The 13,011-nt window shown below is 37.6% G+C and overlaps 1 protein-coding gene across 1 annotated transcript in view; it reads left to right on the forward strand.

Annotated features, from left to right (window-relative positions):
• The window catches only part of ASCC3 (activating signal cointegrator 1 complex subunit 3), a 311,675-nt gene extending 299,821 nt beyond the window's left edge, over window positions 1-11,854 (forward strand). Inside the window, exons 37-41 of the mRNA XM_019643638.1 lie at window positions 2,106-2,257; window positions 4,193-4,340; window positions 8,109-8,318; window positions 10,779-10,954; window positions 11,050-11,854. Of these exons, the coding sequence (XP_019499183.1) occupies window positions 2,106-2,257; window positions 4,193-4,340; window positions 8,109-8,318; window positions 10,779-10,954; window positions 11,050-11,197 (834 nt within the window). The 3' untranslated portion in view covers window positions 11,198-11,854. The remainder of the gene's footprint in view (window positions 1-2,105; window positions 2,258-4,192; window positions 4,341-8,108; window positions 8,319-10,778; window positions 10,955-11,049) is intronic.
• The last annotated feature ends 1,157 nt before the right edge of the window (window positions 11,855-13,011 follow it).

Consider the following 13,011-nt stretch of genomic DNA (forward strand, 5'->3'; position numbering starts at 1 on the left):
AGTGTCACTGGCCCTCATATGTGGGATCCGAACCGGGGCCCTCTGGCATCCCAAGCGAGTTCTTAACCATCGCGCCACTCGGCCGGCCCCAAGGGAAATTTATAATATTCCAGGTGAGAGTTCGTGAGGGTCAGCACTGAGTCAGTGGCGTGGGGGAGGGGGTGGAAGACTACAGGACCTGCAGGGAGTGATGGGGCAGCACTGAGGAACAGCACTTGGCTCCCCACATCTGAGCAGTCACGAGACCTTTGGTCTTCCCAGGTTCTTGATCTCCCCACCTGCTTTTTCCCTAAATTAAAACAAGATAAATAATAGTTTTCAATTCATGATATGGCTTTTCATTTACTTCATGTAAGCAGTCACTTTGCATGATTTTTTACATTTTCACATCTGGATCATACAATGAAAAATTGTGGGGCAGTCTCATAAATTTTATGAAATCTTTCAACTTCATCATGAAAACTTCAAAGTTAAAAACATATGGTCCATCCATCCAGCTCTTCTAGTATGTGAGCTTTCGGTCTGGAATTTATTTCCACTCAAGTTGTAATGTAAAATCACAAGTAAAATCACCATAGTTACTCCACATTACAACTTCTAACATCATCATGATACTGGATTAGATATAATTATTCACTTCTCTTTTCCTTTTCCCTTACAGAACTCAAGAGTTGTGACTTGTGAACTAACGCTTTTTTTTTTTTAAATCTGAGTGGTGGTCGTGACCTGCTTGTCTCATGCACTTCAAAGAATGGCAAAGTGTTTTAATCAGCTCTGCAGAAAAATAGGAGGACTAGAAGTGGATTTTCCATAGATTTATAAACATGTTCATTCGTACATGTGTACACAGTGATACACACGCATATACATACATACATATAACTATTGTATCAACACTCAGGCTTTACAATGAATTAATAGACTCACGAGAGCTAAAGACCAGTCTGACCGTTCCATCACATTAATGACCAACCATCCTACCCATAAACATTGATCAATTTCCCTGTAATGTATATGAAAAGGCCACAGATTGGTTTAGCCAGATGCTTTTAAAACTATTTTACTTTTTGTAAATTCAAGAACACAGAATAGGAAATTCAAAACATAGAAGGAAAATGTGTCTCTCTCAGTAGTACTAAGTAATATGGCAAATTCATTTTACTGAAATAATATATCTTAAAAATTATTTCTAAAAATGTGCTAATAGATTTTGTACATTTTTAAAATATTTTACTATTGGTGAGCTATTTAGTATGAAAGTATCATTTTAAGCATTTACAAGGTACATCTGATTTCACTTACCTTCATCTTTTCATTTCCCAAAACGAGAGGACACTCCTAAACCTGTATGAAGTAACCGCCTCCGATCATAGTAACTTATGTGTCTTTAAGTCAGCATTCTCCAGAATCTAATTTAATTGAAATAGCTTTGCCTGTGTAAACTTCTCCTTTGTTTAAATAAGATTTCACTGTTTAGTTTTGCCTTAAGTAAATGCAGCATCTGTTTGTCCATAAAACATTAGATTAAATGTATAGACTAACATGAATAGCTTCTCATCATTCCACACGCATCACTGGCAGACGCCCCCCTTAGCTACTGTGAGGTGTACTGTTTTCATTGAAAACCAGGCCTCTACCTTCAGCCTTCTCTTTGGGAAAAAAAAATTTTTGGCAAGGAAACCTATCACCTTACCATTATTGATTTTAAATTTGGAAAACACTGCCTGAGATTTACTCTTTAAATGCAGCTGCTAATGCTCTTGATACAGTGAATTATATATAGGCGTTTGCTCTCAAAGTACACTGAGTTTTTCTCTTTGTTTTAATATTGAGTACCATTATCATCTGGCTATCTTTGCTGCCCTAAAAAAAGCTGAATATTTGCCACTTTGTAGGAAGTACTATGCAGTAAATGCTACAGGAGATTGTGTGTTCCCTCCAATCCAACTGTATTTCATTTTCTGTCTTCTATTTTAGTTAATAGTAATTTGAAGGTATAATGCTTGGCTTTGTTGTTTGTCCTTTTGTTAAAGCAGTCATCGGATCCCCAGTGGAGAGGGCAGGTGCCATGGTACTCTGGTAACTTGTGCATTTTCCCTGCTCAGGCAATGCTGGATGTGGCTGCAAACCAGGGCTGGCTGGTGACAGCCCTGAATATCACCAACCTGGTGCAGATGGTGATCCAGGGTCGGTGGTTAAAAGACTCTTCTCTTCTTACAATACCGAACATAGAACACCACCATCTTCACATTTTCAGGTAATTGTTCTAATTTTCAAGGTAATTGGTTTTCAAATTTCAAAAAATTATTTTTCTTGTTTGTAATAAATGACCTTTATTTTTTGTTTGTTTTTTTTTTATTATTAGTTTCAGGTGTACAGAACAATTCAATAGTTATCCTTTTCACCCTTCACACAGAAACAACCCCCTTTCCCCATCCACTGCCCTCCCACCCCCGATATCATGCTTATCTATTACAATTCCATTGACTCCATTCCCACACTCTACTCCACATCCCGTGACTATATGAATATATAATTGTAGTTAACATACAATATTATTCAACAGCAACTTCAGAAATATTTTCTTTACATGTGTGGTCACTTGATTTTCAAGCTGTCTAAAGAATATTGATTTTTTTTTTCTACAGTGAAAATGCCCGTTTCCCAGAGGGAGACATGGTCTAGTGTTTTAACAGTCTCACTTAGAATTTGATCCTCTGTCCCAAGCTGAAGCACAGTTCATTTGAACCTTCCATTAAATGGTTTTCCACTTGCAACATTGGATACATTTCTATTTTAACTGGGCTTATTCCTTCACAATATCAACCTTCATTTGAAAAGATGCTAAAGCGCTTTGTGATCTAAAGCAAAATAAATTACCAGTTTCTGTTATTGCAGAATAGATTTGAGGGATCTGAAACCCATTGTCAAAAGTAAAGTGTACAACTGCAAAATGTATAAAACTGGGTTGTTTTATATACTAGCAGCTCAAGATAAAATGTGTGCTTAAAAGATGAGTTTATATTGTCATCAAATTATTTAACCCTTAGGTCCTATGTACATGGCTGCAACTATTTTAACAAGTAAAAACCCAGTACGTAGTACAAGCAAGATTGGCAGTGTTTAAATGAAAATGTTTGTTTCACACCAGTCGAGAGACACTTTGCAGCCAAAATGTTGATTCCCAGTTATGTCGACAAGCAAAACAGTCTGGCTGCAGGTTGCTGTCATTTACCCGCTACCTCTTGTCAGCTGGACTAGGCAGGGCAGTCAATTTAGGCATCTAGATACAAAAGCCACCTGGAACCTCAGACACTCATGGAGTCTCCTCAGGAAGCTCCCTCAGTTTGTCTTGAGTGGGTTCCAGGGCATTTGGTTCCCTGGTGCTGAGTCCCCACCATGAGATATCCCTGGAACCCAAAACACACATTCAGAGAGTGAACCACACCAGCAGCAGGTGACACGAGGGGGAAAGCAGAGACCTCATATGTCTACAGCTCAGTTTCAGGAACCCTCCCAATATGGCAGTAAGAGTTATGGGAACTGGCTTTCAGCAGTAAAGCAGGCACATACGGGTACCACCCGACACAACAGCCAGGCCCATTATGGAAGCTGCTGGGACCTTGGAGATTTGACCCAGTTCTTCACTGTTACCCCGAAAAGTATAATTTTAATTATATGTTTCTGTTTGCTATACGAACAGCAAATAGAGAGTAAGATTTAGGTGGCCTACATTCCTGGGGACCTGGCACTATTTATACTGTAAATCTCAAAGATTGCCAAATGTTCCCAACAACTTACAATGAAAACTTTATTCAAGTAATTATATTAGAGTCATTTGGCTGCATCCATTAAAAACATGTCAAGGCCCCAGTTCAGTGCTTTTCCACGTTGAAGCATTAGCGCACATGAGTGCCTTCCTATAGAAAGACACCCACTGTCTGGGAACCCTAAGTCTCTGCTGAGCTCACATGATTTATACATTGTATGTAGTGATAGTGCCACAGCCTTGGGTTGATATCTTAGAGAATGCTGGCTGATTCTGAACTTTAACAATAATGGCCTTTAAAAAGTTTACAGTAATCTTAATTTTAAAAAACTGTTCTAATTTTCTAAACCATCATTATTGGAAAATCTCATTGTGAAAGAATTATGAAAGAATTATTTGATTGGTATTAAAATTACTTCTCAGGAAATGGAGCCCAGGTATAAAGGGCCCACGTGCTGGGTGCCACGGCTTCATCGAGTGCCTTCCTGAACTGATCCATGCCTGTGGTGGGAAAGAACACGTGTTCAGCTCCATGATGGAAAAGGAGATACCGGCTGAAAAAATGAAGCAGGTAAAGCCATCCCTTCCGTGTTTTGAAGCTCCTTTACTCTGTCTGGGAATGTTTACCTGGAGTTTTCTAACTTAGAGCTTCGGTTATTGGAGTCAGACCCACCTGGATGTAAATCTGTCCACCACTTCCTAACCATGATTATGGAAATGAAAACGTCATACCTGTCTCATGAAATTCTGATGAAAATTAAGCAGGATATTATTATGTAAACTGCTTTATGTAGTTCCTGGTATAGAATAAGAGCTCAATAAGTGATATGAAAAATAATGACAGTACCAATAATTAGGAGTAGCATTGTTGTTATTAGAAGTTGTTTCAGGAGCCACCTGACAAAGGTCTACTACAGCTTGTCCGTCACTAAGCTGCTTTACCCAGGAGCTCTTCTCAGCCCTTCAGAGTGGCTTTTCTGTTTTTAACACTTGAGTATATTTTCATGCAGTTTCCTCAGTTACATTTTCATGCCCCCACCCTAATTTTAATCATTTTATTATAACTAGATTCTAAATTATTCCTTCAAATAAACTCTTCATTTGTATACAGTGTAACTTAGATAAAAAAGGTAAATCTGTGTTGTGAAAGAGAACATAGGTCATCTCTCCAAACCATCTTTGGAAAGGCCAAAAATATGAATGAATGATGCCAGAAATATTTGGCATATCTAGACTTTTAAGTATTAAGCAATTTTACTCTAAACATGTCAAAGTAAACATTCAGGATTTGTAACATAATTAACATTTTGACTTGCAAATGCAGGTATTAAAATAAAGAAACTTCTAAACCATGTCATTTTTTATCCACTGGAACTTATTTTTGAGCAAGACTTGGAAAAACAGGCATTAAAGTCTGATTGTTCAATTTCTGTTGAACCCAAAATTGGCACAAAAAACTATTTAAATATTCATAATAAGTGCCTACCTTTCTAACTAAATTACCATCAAAATTATGAATAGAAACAATATATTTAAATCAAAACAAGGCTTCCGTTAGCAACAACAAATTTCTAACATAGCATACATTGATTTCAAGCCAAGTTTTAGATGTGATGAAAAATTAGAACATTGTTATAATTAGTTCAGGGAGAACTCAGAAGTAAACTTACTTAATTTATTTGCATAAATTGCCATTCTGTTATCTTTAAAACCAAATGCAAATTGGCTCAGTCTGATATGATGATGGTTATTTGGCTCAAAAGTGCTTCAATTTGCAGAGCAATCTGGTGTTGGCTCTGCAGTGAGGCGATCCCAGGTAACATACAAATCCTGAATTATTCCAGAAATTAGTATGTTTAAAGCATCAATTTAAGTGCTAATTGCAGTAGTAATGAGAAAAAGCAGTACGACTGTGAGATTTGCATCTTCTACCCCATCAGTATGCCTGGAACGGCTGCTGACTGGCAGAGGATTTGGCTGCTAATTAAATAATTGTATGCATGGCAGTGCTCTTGCCTGATTCAATAGATGAAGATTAATCCTCAGATAAATATGTTTGGCTGGTATTGAAATGTCTTAGCAGTTTCTGTAAAAATAGCTCATGTTTTATATACATACGTGCGTTTGTGTGTACACACACCCCCAACAAATACGGGTACACACTGAGGATGAAAAATAATATTAAGTGCTACAAAAAGAATGCATGTATATAAAAGCCAGGCCTGACTCTTGGAGGCTTTGTAAAGTAAAATCCCAACCAGTTGCTAATAACAGAAAACATATTGGTAACTAATTTAATGGTACAGCTAAAGAAACATGAAGGCTTGCTTCATGTGGTAAACGTTACTTGTGTTGCCGCACAAATTGAAATGCTTTACAAGAGTTGTGTATTTAAATGTCCTCTTGATCACTTTCTGACTCTGGCCAGTCTTAGGACATCAAGTGGTATAGCTGTTGGTTCTAGCAGGGGAGAGGCCATCATTTGTCACCTTGCACAGTGTAGACCATGGCCTGACTATTTCAAGATCTATTTTAGACATAACTTCAGAGTCACAAGACAAGTTACAAGATTGGAGTTGCATTGAAAATTTGCACTGGATTTACATTTTTTGAATTCCGAAGGCACAGTTTGATTCACTAGGACTACTTCATTTCAATTAGATATATTCAGCAGCACTAAAGTCTTCACAAATAGGAAATCAAAGCCTATAAGCAAATGTGTGGTATATATTAAAGAAATAAAAGGAAAACTAAAACTAAAATATCCATGTACTTTTAAAACTAACTTAGAAGGGAACAACTGATAAAACAACCAATATATTGAAAAGTTATCTTGACTGATGGTGATAGTGCCAATGGTGATTCTGCTATATAATTGTAAATGATAGAAAAAGGTGACAATTATCTGAGGACATCAAGTTTATTTTGTTACATCCTTCTGTAGACTTAGGAATTCAGTCAACAATGATGAGCACTATTTGCATGATTATTTCTTACAAATGTCTTTTAATTTAAAGAATAAGAATAAAACTGGTAAAATATTTTCTACCCATTTAATATGTATCATTTTAATTGGTATTCTCAGTTTGATAACGCCAAAAATATATATTTGTTTCTAGAAGAAACCCTAAACTTATAAGTTTCCTTGTGATATACAGACAGAAATATTTTCCTTGCAGAATAAATTTGGAATATGGACAGAAAAACATTTTGTATAGTAAGTGGTCAATGGATGATGCTGACTGCTGACAACAATTATATCACATTTTTTGTTACTCTTATATCCCGAAGTAATGCTCTCTACCTTAGAAATCACCTAGATGTTAGAATAGATGCTTCTCTAAAACAAACCAGCTCGGGCTGGCTGTGTGGCGCATTGGTTAAGAATTGGCTTGGGAGTGCCGGATCTGAGCAGCAGGGCCGCTGTTCGGATCCCACATAAGGGCCAGTGACACTGCCCTCTACAGCTAAGATGCTGAACAACAGCTCAACCTGGAGCTGGGCTGCCATGAGTTGCCGGTGACAGCATAGGCTGCAGTGAGGCTGCAGTGGGCTGCCATGAGCTACCATGAGTGGCCAGCAGCCAGCGTGAGCAGCCGGCAGCTGGCATGAGCTGCCATGAGCCACTGTGAGCAGCCATCCAGTGGCCAGTGACCAATCTGCCTCACCCAGGAAGAGCGCAATGATAATAACCAACATGGGCCAGGGAAGCGACATTCTCCACAACTAGACTGAAGAACAAAAGGACAGCAACTTGTCTGTTCCCCTTCCCTGATTCCCCAATGCTGTTCCCCTCCCCTAATTCCCCAATAAAATCTTTAAAAAAATAAAAAGTAAAAATAAATAAAACAAACCAGCTCAGCAGCAAACATTTTTTAACTTATTTTTTAGTATAGTTTATAGCCACTCAATATCTAAGGGGTATTTAGTATAAAGTGGTCACAAGTTTAGATAATGATTAATTCTTTTATTAGTTGATTTTAAAAGGACTTTAAACTACAAAGGTTAAAATGCAAACATTTTTATACACAAATAAGTACAAGAAAAACTGGAAAACCTGAACAAGAGCTATGGATTGTATCAATGTCAATATCCTGGTAGTAATATTGTACTTGAGTTAGTAATATTGTACTTGAGTTTTGCAAAATGCTACCATTGGGGAAAACTGGAGAAATGGGGTACACAGGATCTCTCTATATTATTTCTTACAACTGCATTGAATCCAGACTTAATCTCAAAACAAATAGGTTGATTTTTTTTAAGTATGCCATTTGTTAATTGGTCACTGCATTTCAAATTAACCATTCCTTTATTATCTTTTCTCTCTTTTTTTGTTCAGGCATGGAATTTCTTATCTCGCTTGCCAGTGATGGATGTTGGCTTAAGTGTTAAAGGCTGGTGGGATGACTCAGTGGAAGGACACAGTGAACTCTCTATCACAACTCTGACTTCAGACAAACGAAACGACAACAGATGGATCAAATTGCACGCCGACCAAGAGTATGTGCTTCAAGTCAGCTTGCAGAGAGCCCACATTGGGTTCCACAAGGTACAGTGTTTGGTTTCCATTCTCAAATGCTTCACACCAAATGCCAGCATGCGCAACCACACATATCTTTTCTATTACTAAGGCGTCCGTGTCATTCATGAATCCCTCTTTCTCAACTGGCCTTAAGCAGCAAGCCAGTCTTCTGAAATCAGTCAGTTCTCCTGTGCCTTTTTCAACCCCAGAATATCGACCGTACATAGTAATATGTTGCATGGAGTACTGTGCTCAAAATATGGCCTATAGCCTCAGTCCAGCATAAGTTCCTGGAGTGCCTTTTGGGGTACAGAGGTCTTGGGCCTCAGAGGCTGGGGGGGTGGGGGGGGGCGGCAATCTCAAAGTGTAGACTTGTACCCAGCACCACAAATGACTTTTTAAGGACATTCAAGTTTGAGAAGCACTGTTTGCAAAGCACTTTGTTATATAGAACCACATTGGGCTGGATGTATTAATAGTTGAGAGCAAAGCTTTACAGCTTACCTCCATGAATTTTGAATAAAACACAAAGGTTTTCTCACATCCATTGCTACATTTGTCTGCTTCCTTCCTTATAATGCATGTGAGAGAGCTTTGTCAGTGTTCACACAGGCCAACATTTTACAGTATTTTTATTTTAAATTACTGTGCTCTTTTCTGTTGCCTGTGACATCAAAATTAATTATCTGGCCCTCTGAGACTATGACTACATAGCATATGGGCAGATTGGATTCTAGTACCGTAATAATTGAAATAAGAAAGAATTTGTTTTTGCTTTAGCCCAGTGGAATCAGGGGCCTTCCTGTATCTAGAATAAGCCCACAGGAGTAAGGTTGTGGTTTGGTACTGTCCCCTATGTTTTCACACACAAAATGGTCAGGAACTTTCTACTGTTACAATGTCTTTTCAGTAACTGTGCCTTCAAGTCTCACCTCATTTGATTTCTAATGATCAGTCCATGTAGGTATGAACTGCTTGGCTGCTAGCGTTTCAGAGGCTTTAATATGAGCATTTTTAGATAACTTAATATATCCCAACTTACCAGAAAAATAGTAATAATCATGCAGATCGAATCATGGAAAAAAACTAAGATTATTTTAACCTTAATATTCCTACTTGAAAGTTAGATCCAGTCATGTCAGAAAAACTCTAAATTTTGTTTCTAAATGCTGTAAAAATACATTACTCTCTGTCCTCTCTTTTGAAATGCCTTGAGTGAAACATCTCCATCTAGAATATTGAGTGAAGTCTGATTGAAAGCATGTCATTATTAGTACACATCATTATTATATTTTATGCCATAAAGTCATTGTTTTAAAGGTTCACTAGAATAACCTTGTATTTTGTAATACTGATCTAAAATAAAGACTTCAAGTGCTGTCATTATGGTGATACCTAATCTTGGACTGTGGTGATTAATATATCTTACAAATTCCTAGGGTTGTAATTTCCCATTCCTCAGAGAAAGGGCTTTTTTTTTTTTTTTTGATTTTTTTTTCTTTAATTGGGGAATTGGGGGAGGGGAACAGCATTGGGGTATTGGAGAAGGGGAACAGACAAGTTGTTGTCCTTTTGTTCTTCAGTCTAGTTGTGGAGGACGTCGCTTCACTGGCCCATGTTGGTGTTATCATTGCGCTCTTCCCAGCTGAGGCAGATTGGTCACTGGCCATTGGACGGCCGCTCACCGCAGCTCACAGCAGCTCATGCCAGCTGCCAGCCACTCACACTGGCTGCCGGCCACTTATAGTAGCTAGCAGCAGCCCACTGCAGCCTACGCCATTGCCAATGACTCACAGCAGCCCAGCTCCAGGTTGAGCTGTTGTTCACCATCTTAGCTGTAGAGGGCGCAGCGTCACTGTCCCTTGTGGGATCTGAACTGGTGGCCCTGCTGCTCAGAGCTCACGCTCCCAAGCCAACTCTTAACCAACGAGCCACTCTGCCAGCCCCGAGAAAGGACTTTTTAATATTACCATATTAGAGTGTATGCTTTTTGATGTGACTTTATTCTTGGGTTAGAGAAGGGTGTTTATATGATACAGTGCTTATTATCTTGAAATTCAGTGCCTAGTCTTGATTACTCCGCCCCCCCCCTCCCCCCAGTATCAGTTTCTTGTGAATAAGGCTTTGGAAGATTTGGTTAACATGGTTGTAATTCAGTTTGTTCATCTGCAAATGATGTATTAATATCATAAGAATGGTGTGAGAATTTACCATATTGGCGTCAAGATTCAGGGCTTTCTGTTCTAACTGAGCCAAAATGTTCTGGTAGCTATAGCCACAAAGTTGTGTTTTAAGGATCTTGAAAAAAGATAAGTGATAGCATATCCAAGACACCAAACCAGAAAATTAAAACCATCCCAGATAGATATACTGAACTGTGTAGATTTATGGCCTTCAAGTAAGACACTGTAGCCTTTTAACCACAACCAAGCGATATAGAAAGTCTAGAAATTATTAATGCTTTATCTTTTTTTTTCTGGTTTACAGGGAAAGCAAGACAGCCATGCAGTTACCCCTCGATTTCCAAAATCAAAAGATGAAGGGTGGTTTTTGATATTAGGAGAAGTGGATAAGAGAGAACTTATTGCTTTGAAAAGAGTAGGATATGTTCGAAATCATCAGGTCGTTTCCATCTCTTTTTATACCCCCGAAGTACCTGGAAGGTAAGCAGAATCTTGCCACCAAAATTCTGAAAGAATGAAATATGACTGTGATTGGAAAGGTGGTTTTACATTTTTGTTCCCTTTTTGTATTTTAGGTATATCTACACACTGTATTTCATGAGTGACTGCTACCTTGGCCTAGACCAGCAGTATGACATTCATCTCAACGTCACACCAGCGAGCATTTCTGCACAGGTCAACGAGGAAGTCTCTGAAGCCTTGACTGACCTGAAAGGGAAATAACCTGACCCAAGCAATTCATTTGAAAGAAGTGGTTAAGAAGTCTGGCTGTTCAGACATCGAGACAAAGTCAAATTACTTGATGTTTGCCTGGAGGAATCAACTTCTAACCTCAGGACACCCAGGAAATAAACAGTAGCTGCAGTCAATTTCAACACAAGTTAGCTGCAGTGGCCTTTTAACAAATGTTGCCTTTTTTAATGTTGTCTTCATGGGTTTTCTGATATATGAAAAATCAGTGCACATGTAGGAAAATCTTTCAGTCTGTATATCAAGATGATATATAGGAATTATCAATCAAATTTTACATCATACGATGTACTGTTTACAAGAACATTAGCTTCCTTTTTTCTAAGGAAAACTACACCGAGGCATGACAGTGTTAGAATTTGTTGTAACAGATTTCTAACCCTGTAGCATAAAATATATAAGGCATCTGTATGGCGGTACACAATGTGTCTTACTCGCAAAATTTATACTTTGGCCACATGTAGAAATCATTTCAAGAATTTCTTACAGTCATAAATGTGAATAATATATGATGTAAAATTACATTACAGAGCTCAATGATGATAAAAGAAAACAGAATATACTGATCTTAGAAAATGTACATACTGTAACTAGTGGGAATAAAATATTTAGAGAGCCACTTCAAGACAAGCTGACTCAATTATCTGTCCTGCTTTTTTTCATTATACTACTTATTCATCTGTTCTTCTTTTCATTCCCTTCTACTTCAGAACTTCACTTCCACTTTTTTTTTTTTGCTATATTTATTTACACAAGGAGAGAAATATAGTGTAATCCGTGGTGTTCCATGTATAGCCCATATGGCACAATTCCTTGTCTTGATGTTCTCCAGGATAGGTCTGAGGCAAACATAGAAAATTTTCGACCCCTACACATTGGTTTTCACTTGTAATAATGGAAATTTCTCTATGTCCAAACAATTTTCATCTTGAAATATACTTTTTTAAACCTAAAAGTTCTTAGACTTCAATGTCCTATAATATATATCATAGTGGAATGAAATTCTATCTTTGCAAAGTAATTTCAGTTATTCCTGATCCTGTGATGAATTATTTTAAAATACTTTCCAATGTAACCAACAAAAATACTAGAATTTAAAAGTTTCTCTAAAACTGGAATATGTTACTGATGTGCACCTTCTTTTCCATGCTAAAAAAAAAAAGAAAGAAAAAGAGGAAATAAAATTGGGGTGAAGGGAACTAAAATTCACTTCCGAAAATTGAATCTAAATAACTCATTTAAACACAGCAAATACAGTGGGCATGAGGTGTCTGAAGTTTACTTCATATAAAGAATCCTACCTGCTTTTTCTTTGGCAGTTTATTTCCTAATAGAAATTCATGCCTTAGCCACTTAATTCACTAGTCCATACAGGAACCTGAGGAGAAACGGTCTCATAGTTTTCATGTTTATCATCATCGTTCCTTTTTGTTAGAGAGCAGGCAGGTTTGGGGAGGTGGGAGATCTACTTCTTTGGATATGTGACACAGGACATATAGCAATAAGAAAGAATTTCTCTTATATCCATCCTTGAGAGGAAAATATAGTATGACTAATTAAAATCTATTTTGAAAGTAAAGAAATAGTTTAGTTCACAGTAAGCTACAGAAGACACTAATAAGGCAAGGCCTACCTGAATAGAAATATTTATCTTACTCTACTGACTGACCAATGCTGTCTGTCTATAACTTGATCCTCACTCATTATGCAACCAAAATTTTAGTGTTAAGTGTGCATTTTAACAGGACCTGTGCTAACATAATAGGTTATTCCGTATGGCATTTCAT

The sequence above is a fragment of the Hipposideros armiger genome, unplaced genomic scaffold (genome assembly GCF_001890085.2).
Source record: "Hipposideros armiger isolate ML-2016 unplaced genomic scaffold, ASM189008v1 scaffold_81, whole genome shotgun sequence".
Taxonomy (NCBI): domain Eukaryota; kingdom Metazoa; phylum Chordata; class Mammalia; order Chiroptera; family Hipposideridae; genus Hipposideros; species Hipposideros armiger.